The sequence below is a fragment of the Nuphar pumila genome, chromosome 15 (assembly GCF_984573655.1).
Source record: "Nuphar pumila chromosome 15, dmNupPumi1.hap1.1, whole genome shotgun sequence".
NCBI lineage: Eukaryota > Viridiplantae > Streptophyta > Magnoliopsida > Nymphaeales > Nymphaeaceae > Nuphar > Nuphar pumila.
In genome coordinates, this window is record NC_143263.1 from 24,377,352 (window position 1) to 24,395,306 (window position 17,955).

At 38.3% G+C, this 17,955-nt stretch overlaps 1 protein-coding gene across 1 annotated transcript; it reads left to right on the forward strand.

Annotated features, from left to right (window-relative positions):
• Positions 1-12,038, forward strand: LOC149814837 (uncharacterized). The gene is made up of 18 exons (XM_089990138.1): positions 1-267; positions 4,069-4,191; positions 4,301-4,426; positions 4,514-4,576; positions 7,798-7,905; positions 8,512-8,589; positions 8,710-8,802; positions 8,981-9,067; positions 9,665-9,766; positions 9,847-9,966; positions 10,095-10,157; positions 10,302-10,450; positions 10,529-10,610; positions 10,703-10,761; positions 10,859-10,898; positions 11,326-11,420; positions 11,494-11,563; positions 11,649-12,038. Exons 1-18 carry the CDS (start codon positions 28-30, stop codon positions 11,718-11,720), a joined length of 1,770 nt encoding a protein of 589 aa, XP_089846264.1. The 5' UTR covers positions 1-27; the 3' UTR covers positions 11,721-12,038.
• The last annotated feature ends 5,917 nt before the right edge of the window (positions 12,039-17,955 follow it).

The following is a 17,955-nucleotide window of genomic DNA, read 5'->3' on the forward strand; positions in this document are numbered from 1 at the left end:
AGCGGATCCAGCAAATTGGTGGAGAAGATGACCGCCGTCGTAGAGAACGGGATCCAGCATGCTAACGTCAGCGGCGGTGGAGCGGAACTAGGGTTTCATGCCGCTTCCCCCAACGGCGCGGCGTCGCAGAAGAAGGCGAGGGAGAGCGAGCGGCGGAGGAGGCGGAGGAAGCAGAAGAAGGCCAACAACAACAAGCCCGACTCCGCCCCTGTCGATGGCAAGGACGAGAGCGAGGGGGCCGACGGTGAATCCCGCGAAAAATATCAGGTTGTCCGGCATTGAAACCCTCCTCTCTTTCTGTAAATGTTTTCTACCGGTTCCAAAATAGTGGGGTTTTCGCGATTTGCTACGAGTTGCGTGTTTGTGGGCTTGGGGAAGATCTCTCGGGAATTGAAACGAAACCCTTATCTTTTGCTGTGAATCCGTTTTATCGGTTCTAAACGTGGCATTTTAGTCGGGTTTTCTCAATTCTATACGAGCTTCATGCTTGTGAGTTCGGGAAAAAATTTAATTCTTATTTGATTTGTTGGATTTTTCGTGGTTTCTGTTTCATTCGTGCTTCATCTTTTGGTAGGAATGATTCGGTTCAAGCAATTTCTAGCATGGGTTGTAGTTGCCTGTTATTCTGATTTTTTTTTTAATAATTTGCTTCTAATTTTTTTGTCTTCCTTCTTTGAAGTTCTTATGTGGTTAAGTACGCATTATTGGATCTGTTGTCTGAAAATTCCTTTTATCCTATGTTTGGATACAGTGGAAATATGGAGAAATAGAAATCCTTTTTCTTGCATCATTGGATTTTTGTCTGGGCACGCTTGCGAATTCATTTTGAGAATTCTCAGTTTTTTCAAATTCTCCATTTCAGACTCCTACCTACCTTCTTTAAAAAACAAATAAAAAATTCCCACCTACCTGGATCAGAACATGAATTCACAGAACTCAGGTTCCCTTGGAGTGCATTAGGATTCCCAAGTATCGGGTTCCACATCCTAACAACAGTTGCTCGTGTGAGTCATCTTCTCCTCCTCCTCCCCTCTTCCTTTTCTCTATCTCTCATATTTTTCCGGCAATTAGAGAACCACTGACAACTGGTGGCTTTTGGAGGATATGGAGCAAGCACAAACTCACCTTCCCAGCACTGATCAAAGCCTATGCTCGATCTGATCCCACCAGAAAACTTGGGCAACAGGTTGATGTGACGTAATCACATCTGGCATCATCGATGATTCTGATGTTTTTTATCGGAGCCTGTTTATTAGGATATGTTCGTCAAATCTTGATTTGGTCACTGCTCCCAAACTGTTTGATTGTAGTTCTCAAAGGAATGTTGCACTTTGGATAATGATAGTTAATGGGCGTATCGGAAATAATGAGGTTGCTGTGATGTACCAAATATTTGTTGAAATCCCTGAGACAAGCACCAAACATGCTGAATCAGTTTCAACATTACAGGTATTTGAGATTTTGGTAATGAATAGCAAGAAAGCTGGACCCTGTATCAGATCCATTAAGACCTAGATGACTGAAACCAAACATGCTGAATCAGTTTCGGCATTGCAAGATTTGCAACGCTATAGCTAGGACCTTGACTTGAACTCTCTAGACTGAACCTTGGTCCTATTAGGACAAGAAATGCTCAGCCACCAAGAGCTGCACCGTCTTTCATGGACCTAAACTTGAATCCACAAAGATCAAAACTGAATGCAATTTATACAATATAAACAATTTGGACCATGTCTCATTAGATTTAGGACCATAATGTTCTGATTCGACTAAGGATTCTGAAAAGAGATCTGTGTAAATTCTCAAAGGCATTGGCAGCAAAGATTGAGAATTCTCATATGAATGACATAATAATACCAGACAAGAACATGAGAATTCTCAAAAGAAATCATTTATGATACCTGAGTCACACAAACGATATAAAATATAGGGATTGAGAATTTCCCTTTCTTGATATTTTTTTGGATTGAGAATTCACCTTTCCATGAGAATTCTCCTCCAAATTATCCAAACACACCCTTAATTTGGATTTTCTGGTCACTTATTTTCCCTACTCAGGTATTGGCTAGATGCACTAGGCTCTGTTTGGGAACCCATGTTGGAAGGAGTTGGGGGAAGTACAACTACTGTATTTGAAGGGAAATGAATTTCAAAGGAGTTGTGGACTCCCTCTTTTGTTTGGAAAAATAAACAACTCCTTCAAGGATTCAGGCTTTCAACTACTCTTGATTCCTCACCTTGTTTGGGAACCCATAGCATGGTATTTGAGTAGCAAAGAATGTAGAGAAAATATATATCACATTTAATTGCATAATTGACATTTAACTTTTTTTGAAAAAACAAGTAATATTTAAATCATTGTCTTGTGTAGAAAACAATTTTACATATAACATTGGTTGAATCTCATGCACAAAAAAATTAGGTATACTTTTAAAGCTACTAAGTTTTACCCAATAATTGATGCATTCAGTTTTAATAAAGGTAAACTAACTGAAAAATGCAAACTAAAAGCATAAGTGCCATTAGAAAATTGAACCGGATATTGCTTATCATTTCAATCAACTATCTAATTTGTTAGGTCCACCCAAGTATCAACCTCAAGCTTCCTAATAATAATAACAAAAAAACCTACATCTACAAGCTATTGATGACTTGGATTAGATCTGAATCCAACCATATATCTGATTCCAAACTGTGATTTTAATCCCAAACACTTTGAATATGTAAATCTAAATCGATGTCAGAAACAAAGCTTAGGTTCAGACCAAAGATTTGAACAAATCCAATCCATTTTTTACCCTATTATTAAGAACCCAAGGAATTTAGATATGGGTCAGATATCCAATTGAATATGAGTCCATTAAGTTAGATTTGACAAAATAAAAATCCAATTGATATTCAACCTAAATATGGATTTTATATAAAGATTCTAGGTTCAGATATGACTCAAAATCAAAATAGGATGCATCAATGTTATGGAGTCAATATTGTTTTTGATCCAAATCCAATGCCTGACCATTGTGTGAGATTTGGGTTACCTAGATCCAATTGAATATGAAACGACTAACATGAGAGAGATAGATGAATGTCTTTTGGTAACTACCTACCAGAGGTGAACGTCTTTTGGTAACTACCCACCGGAATCCCTTCAAAGTAAGGAGTTGTAAATATCTCCTCACTGTGAAAGGAGTTGAAAGAGGGTAAAAGTGGAGATTTCTAACCTCCTGAATCCCAACCTAAATTCATGATTCCCTGCATTCCTTGTCCCAAACAGCCTCCATTTTTTTTTGGAGTAGTCCAACTCAAATAACTGTCTTCAACACCATCTCATCTCCTCTGACACCCTCCTCCCAAACGCATCCTTAGGGTTCTTTTATAGAATTTCAGATTTTTGAGAGTGTCACCTGGAACTTGGTCATCTTTATGGTTTGCTGGAAGTCAATCAAACACTGGAAGTGTGAACAGGGTTTGGAAGTAAAAGGCTCTACCATATTTTGTATTGGAGTACCTGGAGCTTCTGGTTGCTACTTTTTCCTCGCTGAAAATTTAATCTTTTTGTTTTCTGTTTGTATAGTTCTTGTATGGTGCTATTTATGACATTTTTTTTATGATTGATGTTTCCATTTGTTTAGTTGGTGGTGGAGTTGAATAGGTGCCTGTTGTGCTCTGAAGGAATAAGGAAATGCTCTTATTCTTTTGAAGAAAAAAAAGAGAGAATAACACATGGTGTGAAAGGAATGAAAGCTCTCTTTATACCCCCTAAAAACTTGTTCTCACTTCTCATTTTTAGGAACCCAATATAATTTTTTTCATATTGCTACCTTTTCACTTACCATTATTGCTACCTTTTCTTTCCCAAGGGTGCCAATAGTCCCGTCTAATGTTTCAAACTTGCATAATATGGTACATATAATTCATAACATTGCAAATTTGTGTTTTTTTTCCAACTTATATTCTTTCTTGCCTCATGTTGTGGAGCGGGAGTTGTTGATTGCTTTTGTTGTTATTTGTTGATATATTATGTTTGGTTCATTGGATGTTCTGTCACTGAGATGTGTCAATTATTAGGGTTTAGAAAAAGTTGAAGTGGAATACATGCCTGAAACAGCTGATATAGATGATGATCTTCTTGATGATTTCAAAAAAGTATTTGAGCGGTTCAGTTTTACAGACGCTGCTGGAGCTGCAGAGGTATCAGTCAGTTGTTTTATTCTCAATTTTGATGTGCATATTTTGGAATGAAAATGATTTTCCCCATCATCCCTTGAAGTGTTCTTATACAACTATTTTTTACTTGTAGGATGGTGATAAGAAAGACGAAGCTGCACAGGATGCAGCATCGAAAAAAAAAGCTGATTCAGACTCTGAAGAAGATGAACAGGATGTGCAGCAAAAGGAAAAGGGGATTTCAAATAAAAAGAAAAAGGTCTGGCCATTGCCCAAATAAAAAATGTCTTTGCTTATTGTTTTTAACTTTGCAAACTTGTTCTCAGTAGATTGTGCTGTTTTGCAGCTTCAACGTCGAATGAAGATAGCAGAACTGAAACAGATATGCTCAAAGCCCGATGTGGTTGAGGTATGCTTTCCATATTCTTGTCAGTTCATTTCAATTTTCACTTTTCATTATCCTTCAACCATTTCATTTTCCTTACCTATTTTCCTGATTATGGTATTTTCTCTCTTATTTTTTCAGCACATGTATGTGTTTACTCTTTCACTAGTATATGTGTCACAAATGGTATCAAATTGCATAACTTTTGCTTTACTTAAATTCAAATGATTTTAAGATGGTCAGCCAGGATGAAAGAAGCTGGGCAAGCAGTATGAGGAAGCTCATATGTAAATACCAAGATTTCTTTTCAGCAGTCTCATGTTATTTGTTAGCACTGTGTAGTTTGACAATGGATTTTGGAAAAGAAAATAAAGGTTTTGATTGCTTCCATAAATTCTGGGGGCTTGTAATGGAAATTTAATACTTCAGAACCACTTGGTTCTGTGATCCACAATTCATTTCTACTCTGTCTTTGGAGATCCTTTATCTGTTTTTGTTGTATAGATGGCGGTTGTGTTCTTCGACTACCAAAATGTGAAATTCTAGTAGTCGTGTCTTGGGTTTCCTTTCTTTTTCGTACTTCTGAGTTCCTTAATCAGGTATGATAATTAATGCTGTTATATGGCATGTACAAGGGTTCCAGGTTTGAACATTCTTGTCACCCCATAATAATCTTGTTTAGTTGTTGCTCTAGGGTGGTTACGACTGGGAGTACCAGAAGCTTCTTAGATAGGTGGGAAGCTTGCTTCCCAGAAGCTCGCATGGGAACCCTGATACTCTTCACTTCCAAAACTTGATGGGAATCTCGATTCTCTCGTGCTACTCCTATGCTTTTCACATGCTTCAGCTATTCTTCTTATATATTCTCTCACTCTACTTTTCATGTTTTTTATGTGTTTCCTCTCACGCTTCTCACTCACTTCCATGTGTTCTCTCTAAATTAGCACTCATCATTTTTAGATTTTGTTAAAAAAATAATTTTTACACTAAAAAATCATGAAATTTAATATTAGTCACTTTTATTTTAGTTTTTATTTGTGTTCCATTTCGATTATCATTCAATTCTTATATTGTCTTTTATTCCTTGCTTCTCGCTTCCTATACATTTTAAAATGTGCCGCTTATCGCTTCTGCTTCCTGTATCGTTTTCTGCTTCCACTTCCTAGTCTGACAACCTTGGTTATGACTCTGTGTATAGGATCAATGTGGGCCTAGTTTTGTTATCCATTGGAGGCTAAAGGAGCTAGCAGCCGATGCCTATCAGTGTCATGTCAGTAATATGATTAGTGGTGTCATGTTCATAGTTATATTATTGTTTTACCACTCTTTTGTATTAATTGTATAATTCATAACTATAATTTATCTGTTTATTATTTCTAGTTGGCAATTTACCGTATCATAGTACACATTTTCAATAAAAAATAATAGTAGTGTGTCAACCCTCGCACAAGAAATCATTAGGGCCATGTTTATATTTCTAACTCTAGCTCTTTGGTCTTCTTATTCCCCCTGTACCTTAGGAACGTTTCTAAGAGCTATTGCATATAAAGAGTTCCACACAGTGGTTGAGGTGATAGGTCTAGTTTACGAGTGTGTGTTCTTCAATAGACTTAGGTTGACATATAAATCTTTCTTGGTCACATGATAAAGCAGTTTTTCTCTGCAATTGTTGCTAGAAGCTATTTAAAGTAGCTTGGAAATTAACTCTCAGGAAATGCTTCCATTTGTTAAACAGTATGAGCACTATTCATAAGTTTGTGGTTCTTTCTGTAATTTATAAGATGTGTAGCTTTTTCTGCATAGATGGATACATGATCATTTATCACCTCATCTTAAGATTCTACAGCATTCTCTTTCCACATGTATCACTTGATGTGATAGAGAGATGCAATTATTTATTTTTGACCACCAACATTCTCACATGAGAACAATGTAGTCAAAAGTGTGTCGGTGCCTAGGTGCCAGGCCCCCTAAATCACATAGTTTGCTCCTGGCAGGGTTAATCAGTTGTCTAGGGACCCAAAAAAAATATGTTTAAGAAAAATAGGAAAATTATACCAAAACTCTAAAACTACACGTGTTGAAAAAGTAAACAACGTTGAGTGGTTAAAATTTTTGCTAGTAACATTTTTATCCTGAAAAAAATGAAGTGGTTAAAAATAGCCCAAAGAAGATGACAATAATGTTCGTACTAATAACAACAAACATAAAGGAATTTTCATTAGATTGGCTGCAACAACCATATTCCATGAAAAAACAAAAAGCGAATGAAAGGGGGTCACTACAACTTAACTAACATTATTATAAGTAAACAAACAACTAAAAAAAGTGCATGACTTCAGGAAGATGAATAACTAGAAAATCCATTGCATGGGTACCTAATTTAACCAAAATACTGACCGTGATCATGGAAGGGAGAACAATGAACCAAGAAATCATAATTCAACTCAAAAACCAAAACATCTATGGGTAGGTGTGAACTGAGCGAAATAGCAGGGGGTTGCAACGGAAATGAGAGAGAGAGAGAGAGAGAGAGAGAGAGAGAGAGAGAGAGAGAGAGAGAGAGAGAGAGAGAGAGAGCATATCAGGGCCCTCTACTTCTTCCTTTTCTTTTTCATGAGAGAGAGAGGGCATATCAGCCTCTACTCATCTTTTTCATAAGAGAGAGCATATCAGGGCCCTCTACATCTTCCTTATTTTGTTCATGATAGAGAGAGTGCATATCAGGGCCCTCTACTTTTTCCTTCTCTTTTTCATGAGAGAGGGCATGCCAGGGCCCTCTACTTCTTCATTCTCTTTTTCATGAGAGAGGGAGGGCATATCAGTGCCCTCTACTTCCTTATCTTTTTCATGAGAGAGATCGAGATCAAGGTTTCACTCCCCTTACCCCATCTTTTATTTGTTATTTTGAAAAAAAAACAACTGTCTTGCTGACCAAGTGAGGATTGTCTAGGGAACGACTAGTTAACCTAATCTGCTGACTAGTGCTAGGTCGACTAGGAGCCTATCACTAGATGCAAAACCTATTCCTAGTTGGTTGACTTTAACAATGGAACATGAGAATAGACTTCTCTTTTACTTTCAGTTGTGTTGGGTTCAGTATCCTTGATGGTTGAAAATGTGGGATGCTTGTCATGCTACTTTTTCTGAACAAATTTGGCATTAGAATAGCCTTGGTGTTCATATTTTCTTAGGCTAGTTTTGTTTTTAATTGCATCATCTAATCATATTATTCCTCCATGCAGGTTTGGGATGCAACAGCGGCAGACCCGAAGTTGTTAGTTTTTCTGAAGTCGTACCGTAATACTGTTCCTGTGCCAAGGCATTGGTGTCAAAAACGCAAATTCCTACAGGTGAGTATCATGTCAACTATCAACAAGATATAAACATTTACATGTGGCATGCTTGAGGGGTGCATTCTGCATATTGAAGAAGTGGAACATATAAGGGGGTGAGGGAGGATAGAGATCGATAAGCTTTCACCCTCTTATTTGTATACCTGGTTCTTGCAGGGGCATTGATCACCAGCCATACAAATCATGGAGCCAGGACTTGTCATTGTTCGCAAAGCGAGAACCTTGAATGGTTTCTCTCTTGATATTAAATGTTGGGGTGGGTGAGGGTCTAGTGAGCATCTATCATGCATTTGGCAAAATGAAAGCACTATGCCACTTTCACACTAGGCTATAGGTTTTAATCATGATGCTCATTGTGGAGTACTATACTTGGTTCTGCACCTGGGATAGTTGTTTCATGCAATTTGTCATGGTGCTTGAACTTAAACTTCTGCATAATACTTGACTGAATCAATTCTTTTTGCTATTGCAGAGGTTGTGGACTTCGTCATCACCTTAAGATTCTCTTTGTGATTGTGGGCATGACTAGAATGGGAAATAACTACATTTTGTATTTATTGTATAATTGGAAATATGATCCTTACCTTTGTCGATTATTTGTAGGGAAAGCGTGGTATTGAGAAACACCCATTTCAACTTCCTGATTTCATTGCTGCAACTGGAATTGAAAAATTAAGACAGGTGAGAGGTTACACTAAAGCATGCTACAATTAATACCGTGGATTTCTGCAAGTCATTGATCTTTCTACACTACTTCAAACTTTTTTTTTCTTGTTTATATTTGGTCAAACTCTTCTTCAGGCATATATTGAGAAGGAGGACAGCAAGAAATTGAAACAGAAACAGAGGGAGCGTATGCAGCCCAAGATGGGCAAGATGGATATTGATTACCAGGTACTTACAATGCCCTTAGTCTTGTGTATTTGTATGGAGTAAACTTGCCACAGTCTGCTATGTGGCATATTTTTTACCCAGCTAACATAATTGAGCTGTCCGATTGTCCATGATTTTTTTTTTTTAAATTTGCAAGAGTACATCTGATGGTAATTTGTTGTGCCATTTTCTTTTGCAGGTTCTTCATGATGCCTTCTTTAAATACCAGACAAAACCAAAACTTACCACACATGGTGATCTCTATTATGAAGGAAAAGAGTTTGAGGTAACACCTTTGTGGTTCATTAATCAAATATGCTTTTGCTTGTTTTTTCAACAAAAGCAAGCTGGGGTTATAAAGGCAACACACACTCATGCTACTCTCCCTCCCCCCGGCCACATACGAAAATTCATTAGTATAGGAAAATTTACAATAAACAGAGGACACAACTTTTGTTATGGTCATTTTTCCATCACTCCTTTCCAATCTGGGCGTTATCTTTCCAGAGACATATAACCCTACTTTTTGCAATAAGACATCAGAGAGTAGCATATGAAGTATAGAAATGCACTTCTGAACGTCCTTCATTATTTCTCTTTCTAGGTTTACACAAAATATTTAGAATCTTGGTTGGAAACTGTCAACCAAGTGTAGTTTTGTGAGATAATGCCAGCTATCACAACTCCAATCCTGGTTGTCCTGTCTCCATTTTATGTTGTTTTTGTCTAGTTTCCTGCATCATTTATTCTGTTTTATCTTTCTACTAGTATAGGTCCAATACCTTCACCACTTTCATAAATTTTTTATTAGTTTTCTGGATCATGTTCTTCATTAGATTATATCGGATGTTTGCTACTATTACTGATTGGTATGGCTTTACAGGTAAAACTAAGAGAGATGAAGCCTGGTTTTCTGTCTCAGGAACTGAAAGAAGCTTTGGGGATGCCTGAAGGTGCACCTCCTCCTTGGCTTATCAATATGCAGGTGCATAAAAAAGGTTTCACTGATGATGTGCATGCCAATAAAATAAAATCTTTTGTTGTTTACTGAATCTGACTTTCCAGAGATATGGCCCTCCACCATCTTATCCACACCTAAAAATTGCTGGCCTGAATGCTCCTATCCCACCAGGGGCTAGCTTTGGCTATCATCCAGGAGGTTGGGGCAAGCCTCCGGTTGATAAAGTGAGTTGGTTATCCCTGTCCCCTTCCCCTGTGTACATATATGTGTGGGTCTCGGGGGGAGAGAGAGAGAGAGACTGCACATCAAGTTTGTTGGTTATTTGGGCTTATGTATTGTCTTTCATGTGTAGGATGGAGTTCCCTTATATGGAGATGTGTTTGGAGTCTATCAGCAAGAACAACCTAGCTATGAGGTGTGTAAATTATGGCATCCTTGAGAGATTGTTTTTCTCTGCTGCACGAATGAAAAAAATTCACAGATTATGATTCTTGTTTCTTACACTTGAGCATGATGCAACTTGTTTTCAATAATGCGCTGAATGTGCTCCTGGTTGTAGGAAGAGCCTGTTGACAGAAGCAAACATTGGGGTGATTTGGAGGAGGAAGAAGAAGAAGAAGAAGAAGAGGAAGAGGAAGAGGAAGAGGAAGAGCAAATCGAAGAGGAAGAGCTGGAGGCAGGCATTCAATCAGTGGACAGCCTTTCTAGGTACTGTACTGTTCAATGTGTCTTATAGGGGTTTCGCCATTTCATGCATTTACTGTTGAATTTATGTGTTCTGTTCAGTACGCCAACTGGTGTGGAGACCCCTGATGTCATTGATCTCCGGAAGCAACAGCGCAAAGAACCTGAAAAGCCTCTATATCAAGTGAGTATAATGGGGAGAGTTTGTGTCGTACATTAGTTAACCCTCAATCTGTGATTAACTTTTCGTGTCTGTGAATCTTTTATGAACAACAGGTTCTTGAGGAAAAAGAAGAAAGGATTGCACCAGGAACCCTTCTTGGCACAACACACACGTAAGCCCTTAACATTTCATTTGATGAATAAAAGAAATCGATATGGAATTATCTTTCCCTTTAATTTTTTGAAGCTTATAATACACCTTCAATGCAGGTACGTGCTTGGCACGGCAGACAAAAATGCTCCTAAAAGGGTAAGCAGTTGGTGCATCGTGTGATGATATTTTGGTTTAGTCAGTGATGCAGTGCTTTTATGTTTTAACAAAACAATCATATTCTTGGTCAAAAGGGATTGCAGCACCAAATCAGACATTGTTTGTAAATTTGGTGATGTTGGTGGAATAGGAGAAAATAAGTTAGTCAAATAATTAAATTTATAAAACTTATTTAAAAAAATAAAAATGGAAGAACCACACCAAAACTTGCTATTTGAAATAACTGTAAATGGCAAGGGGCTATTTATTAAGTCATCCAAAGAGGGGGGTTAGTGGTTCTTAGTTCCAATGTCCACTCTGTTCTGAAAAATAAATCTTCCTGTATTTGGCTAGAGCGTCAAGTGAGTTGAAGAGCTTTTTTGTGGGGTTCTTACCTTGTTATTCACCTTGTTTATCGTGAGAGCAGGTTGATCTTCTTCGAGGACAGAAGTCAGACAAAGTGGACGTCACCCTTAGACCTGAGGAATTGGAAGCCTTGGATGATGTCACTTTGGCAGCCAAGTAAGAGTTGCATTTTTGCTGGTTGAGTGGATATTAATTGTTTATTGATTCATACTTGGGGTTACGCCCGCAGGTATGAGGAGGCAAGGGAAGAGGAGAAGCTACGGAATCAACGAGAGGATTTCAGCGACATGGTGGCAGAGGTGTGGTCATCAACAAGCAAATAGGAACATGCTGGTATTGGTTTGCTCTCTTTGGCTTTTAATTTGTTCTACTTGGACGGTGCAGGCTGAGAAGAAAAGAAAGCGCAAGATGCAGGAGAAGGAAGGGAAACCGAAGAAGAAGGACTTCAAGTTCTAGAAAGAGCGGAAATGCAACAAGGATCCATGTGGAGATGGATGATCCATGTCACGAATTGAACCAGAGTCCAATTGAAGGCAAGAATATTGAAATAGGAACAAGTTTTGGCGATCAGATGATTTTGATTTCTTGGAGGTTGAGATGTCTTGGCAAGCTGTTAACTCCAGTTGCTTCCTTCTTCCGTGAGTTTACAACCATTTGCATTGCGCCTATGCGGTCTCTCATAATCTTGTTTTTACTAATATAGGAATTACTCACCTTCACCCTTGGTAATGTAGCCGTCAATTTGTGATTATATGTTGTGAATTGGGAAGAAAATGAGTACTTGTGCTAAGAGGGCAAGCCCTGGGTGGTGTTCGTGGCCATAAATGTTTTGAAGGATTAGCACGGGATGAGGGGGGAAGGCTTGCTGGTGATAAGGCTAATTTTCAAACCTGTGAGGAATCTAATACCCCAATGGATTTTTCTCTTTCTCAGCAAAAAAAAGTGGATTTTTCCCTTGTGCTGTTGGCTGCTTTTGTATTTTCCCAATATATGAAATTTTGAAGCACATTGGAGACAAGCCAAAGACGTTGATTTGTTCAACCTTGTGTTTGCACCACGCAATCAATGCTCAATCTCCACCGCTTAAGCTTTACAGCACAAACACTTTGCAGCACAACCTATGGAAGAAAGGCCTTTAACGCTTTTCAGTTCTAGAGACTAGAAAGCAGCCATGTGAGACTGGGATCCCTCTCATACTTTAGAAAAGAGAGAGGGGTTTCCTTGGTCATGCAATGATGTCGATCAAAAAGGTTTCTGTTTCCTTTTTTTTTTCATTTTACATTTTACTATTCTAATAAGATGCTGACGTTGTACAAACGGGGGCTCCGCTTGTCTAGCGGTTAGTGCAGGTCACCTTATGACGGGACGTTGCAAGTTCGAATCCCAATTTATATGGTTGTATAACTGGTAAGGGTCTGCTAAGCCAGGCTTTCTCTGTCAAAAAAAAAAATGCTGACGTTGGCATTCAAAATTCAAACTAATATGGTAATTGTTCTTTTCCTCGAAAAAGGTTACACGGGGATCTTGAGAGAGAAGGTGTAAAGCTCTGGACTCGAGGGGTTTGCTTTTTCCCCTTGTATTCAAGTCAGCACCATCGTGAACCACTGGTTCGGTTTCACTTAATTTCTCAGACGACAAACCTATTTTGTCATCCTCCCCCTCTTGCTTAGACCAAGGAGCTTTGGGTTCATCATGGATTCACTAGCTTGCTCCATTGAAATGGAACCAAGGACCTTGCGCTCTAAGCAACTAGAAATGGCAAGGGTGAGCCTCTCTCTCTCTCTCTCTCTCTCCTTGCAATATATATAGTGTCAGGTTTGAGCAAGGTTGGAAATGTAGTGGACCAAACACTTGCTCAATTTATAGTAGGTCATGCTAAGAGAGATGAATACAACCTCGGCCAACATGACGCGCATAGGCAAGCGCATGAATCCTTATACCTGGATAGGTGCAGGAAGTGTCTGTCATGGTTCAACCATATAATGTAGATATAGATAGAAAAGCAGGAGAGCAATTTCTTTGTGTTTGAGCTCAAACTTAGCCTTTTTGAATGGATGTATCTATGTTAGATATGATATCATTATTGAGACGAGAAACAGAAGCTGCATTTGACATACATTTTGTCGTATCCTGTGACGAATTAACTGTATCTCGATGACAAAATTATGTACATAATAAGCACAGAAGCTGCATTGGCATAATTTTTGTCATATTCAGTTAATGAATTAATGGTTTCTCGGTGACAAATCATGTGCATGATCAGAACAGGAGGTGCATTAACAAATTATTATTATTATTATTTTTTTATCATATCCAGTAATGAACTAACGGTTTCTCGATGACAAAGCCATGTACAAGGCCTGGTGGATGTCAGGTTGTTAATGCTTCAAATCCTAAGGTATCTTCATTTGCGGCCTTGTTAGTGGAAGATTAATGGTGTTGGTTATCACACAGGAACTTGTGTGTGCATGCTAGTGGTGCAAAAATGTTTAAGATCCTCTTAGTTTAGTCAAAACAGAAATGACTCATTTTGTTCAATTGAAAAGAAACTTTCCTCTGAATGAGAAATCCATGCAGGAACAAGCAGTAGATGTCCTCAAGAAGGAGACTCCTGAAGAAGCAACGAGAATTTTCACCAAGGTAATCAATCTCGCCTTAAGTTAGAAAATTTTGAGGTAATTTGTGAATTAAATATCTCACAATGCACCAACGAGGTGGTATCCCATGTGGTAAGCGTGGTCCTATGTCAAGCTGAAGGCCCAGGATCGAATCCCTCTGCAACATGGGGTGGCTGTTGTTCTGGTAGGGGTCCGCCTATAACCCCAGCTTGCCTTTCAAAAAAAAAAAATGTCACAATGCATTGGCTGGTTTCAAATACAAAAGAAACAATACAAAAAAAAGGCACCAAAATTTTGAAGTTCCTTCAAGAGGTGCCCAAACGGTAAGCAGAATTTACAAATATTTTTGCCAGAAATCTATGTTCAATGAAGAATATTGAACAATGATCAAAAGGTTTATGTGCTTTTAGAAGCTGATCTTGGAAATTCACTTCCCATATTAGCTGAAAACCACATGACTGTGGTCTTAAGTAAATTAAACAAATTAGGCTTAGGTCCTAGTAAATATTTTATTGGCAGTGCAAATTAGGCACGCACTCATTCAACTATGCTTGAGCTTTATCCCCTACCTCCTTTTTTGGCATTCTAAAATGTCAAATTTTCTTGGGTCATAGCCAAACGGGAGGCTCACAAGTTACTTCAAGTGAGAGTAGGAAGCCCAAGCCCACAAGGGCTCCACACACTTGGACAGGTGGGTGGGCTAAAAGCTTTCAAGTTGAAGAAGGTTAAGAGTTCGCTACCTGAAATGTGCAGCTTTAATTTACCATAAGAAAAAAAGTGAAATGAGAAACTATCCCAGATGGGCGGGGGAGTACTCATGGAGTTTTACACCATGGGCACCTACTCAGGTCCACTCCTCTCTCGCCGAGGGGTTAGAAAATGGGTGTCTATAAGAAACTTTGACTCAAATGCTGTGTTTCAATTTAGTAAGTCTAATTAAGTTTCTCTCTCGCTGAGGGGTTGCTCACAGATAGATTTCTAGGTACTTAAACGAGTCAAAACTTGGTCTACTGAGTGCAACCCTAGCCTATGGACTCGGCCAAACCCTGACCAAGTCTAGATATATAATAAGTCGACTACTAACTTTTTCATGGAGAAGTATTGGGCTGCAGGGGATGAAACCGCCAGTGGAAGACTTGCGAAAGAAAGAATTGCTGGGTAAACTGATAGGGAAAATAGAAGAGAAGACCAACAGATCCTGCGAGATGTGCGCTTCCACTGGTGATGTTGCAGAAGAAATCCCTGATAAAACCCATATTGAGGACCCCCTTACAGCTCCATTTTGACTTTTTTCCCTACTGCTAAAAATTTGCTTAGTTTAGGTGCCAGAGTTGGTAGATGTAAAGCCTGCCATCATATATAGTATACAAGTTTTAGATTAATCGACTGCCAAAAATGTACCTGAAGTTGGTTTTTGTTCATGTGTGAATGCGTGCTTGAATGTGTGTGTGGAAGGTACCTAACACTCAATTGATGGGTCAAAAGGTTGGCTGCTGTCTAATAATAGCCATCAACCACTCCTTGGAACTGCACTAGTCAAGATTACTCATGAATTATGAACAATTGAGGGGATCCTTCTGGAAAAAGGATCAAGCAAGTTTTGGCTTGACTTGACAATTGAACATGGTTTAAACATGATCATATTCAGGTATCAAAAAACCTGTTAATTATAAGATCATAACTTTTTTCATGCACACAAGGGATGGAACGTCACAAGTTCGAAACCCATGGATGACATCTCATGTCGCAAGGTCAAAGCTGGGTGTATTTCCCAGTTGGCAGGGAGGTCAAGGGTTTTACCAACAGGACGCCAGCCAATATGAAATCGATGATCGTAAAGGGAAACCTCATTGAATTTCAGTCAGTTTCTAGAACTTGTTAGGCTGAAACAGCAAATGCTCACAGATTTGCCGATGTTGTCATTAGTTAGCTCAAGTCCAATGCCAGACACATGCACGCGCGTACGAGGTCCAATTAGCATACAACCGCATATGGTTTATGAAATCTCATACTAGACCTAGGTCAGACCCACATCCTCATTATGATCCATATTTTGCTAAAGGAAAATGTACTAGCATTTTACGGGGTCTGGTTCAGATCTGGTTTGTATTAACCCTTATAAGACCAAGTATGGTTTTGCCTTTGGTAGGTCTGGTTGGGCTCGGACCCAAATCTGGTACCACACTACAAGAAATAAGGGTTTTACTGGTGCAGCAATAGAGACAGTAAAAACCTTTGCTGGTGCAAGAATGCGCCAGCAGTAAGGTGTCACCGGTAATGCATTTTCTGGCGCAACTTTACACTGAAAGGAAATATCATTTTTGCTGGAGCAAATTTGCGCCAGCAAAAAATCTTTAACAGGAAAGAACTTTTACTGGCGCATTTCTACGCCAGAATTAATCTTTCATGCACGAAATTGAAAGAACTTTTACTAGCGCAGGTCTGCGCCAGCAAAAATCTGATACGAAATTGAAAAAACTTTTTCTGGCGCAGAAATTACATCACTAAAAGTCTTTAAGAGTGTCGAAGGGCTTTTTACTCACATTTGCTGCGCCAACAAAAAGTGTTGAATGCCGTAGTTTAAAACTGCACCAGTAAAAACGTTTATTTTTTTTCTTACCAATATATTGTCAATATATAGCAGATACAAGAGGCAGCAACTATGAAATTATATATTCCCTGTCAATATATACCTAGATGTCAATAGATTTCCGTCAATTATGAAACTTGGACAAAAACAAGAAGAATACATAAGAAAAAAAATGTGAATGAATACAAGTTTCCTGTTAACGACGTAATATCCAAGTATCAAATTTACAAGACATGCAACAACAAAAGCCACTGTGATGAATACAGAGCAACAAGCATATTGAAAACCCATTTACACTCGGAAGTTGACATGCTCCTTTTACAAAGACTGTCATTGAAACCAGCACTGTCATTTTCTCATTCGATATCACCAATGCATATGGCAGATGCTAGCAACCAGGTGAAGAACAAGATTCCTTTGTACAGAACTCAAAAATACAACCTCATAAGTCATGATTAACTCAAGATAATTGGATCAGTTTCACCTGTTAGACTATGAATTAACACATTTATATTTGTTGATCCAGATTCCAAAATATCAGCATAAATTGAACCGCACCAAAGAGATTGGCAAACAGTTACTATAGATCTACTAGTTAAGGGTTAAACAGGAAACTCCATTTTTAATGAGCATGATATGAACACATACTAGTCTAGATGGAGAGCATTTAGGTCACGTTCAAGAAAATAAAATGTACATTGAAAAATGGCCAGGAAGCAAGAAACATAAATCAAATAAAAATGCTCACAAAAACAAAATCATAGTCCTCCAATGATAGACAGACAATCACAACTTATTAATAAAAGAAATATCACAAGTATAAAAAAGCTTCCAATCTTTAGCAGTATATATTTCCAAACTGAACTATAAGGAACAATGTGTAATGACTGACTGAATTCAGCAATAGAGCATGATTCACTACAAGTACCATAATAAGACTTGGTAAGAATGATCGTGTAAACATGTTTGGACCAGGGAATAAAAAATTGGACCTCAAACATGATAAGAAACAAAGAGCAATCTTAGTAAAGCAGGAAAACAAACTACAGATCATTTGGATAGCAATGTGATGAGAAGGTCATAGCCTAGAGAAAAGAACTGCATACCGTTTCTATTGTTAACAAGCTTTTGTTTATGTAGGAACCTTCGTTTCTACGCAGTCCAGTTGTCTCTATTTCTGAGCTCTCAGAATCAGCTAAATCAATCAATTTCTATGGAAAAATGATGTATCAGTACCGGTGATGTATAACCTTTAATTAAAATCAGAAGCGAAAAACTTACAAGTTGAGAGAAAATAACCCCGTCATAGTCACCACCATGGGCACTGCTTTCAATCATCTACAACAAAAGACACAAGCACCAGGATAAATGTAAACAATATAAATTTTTCCTAGAAGAAAAGGTAATCACTCTAATTCAAGCTATAGATTAGCCTACAACTTTGTGACATTATATTCCCTTCCAACTAATTTCAATTGTGAGC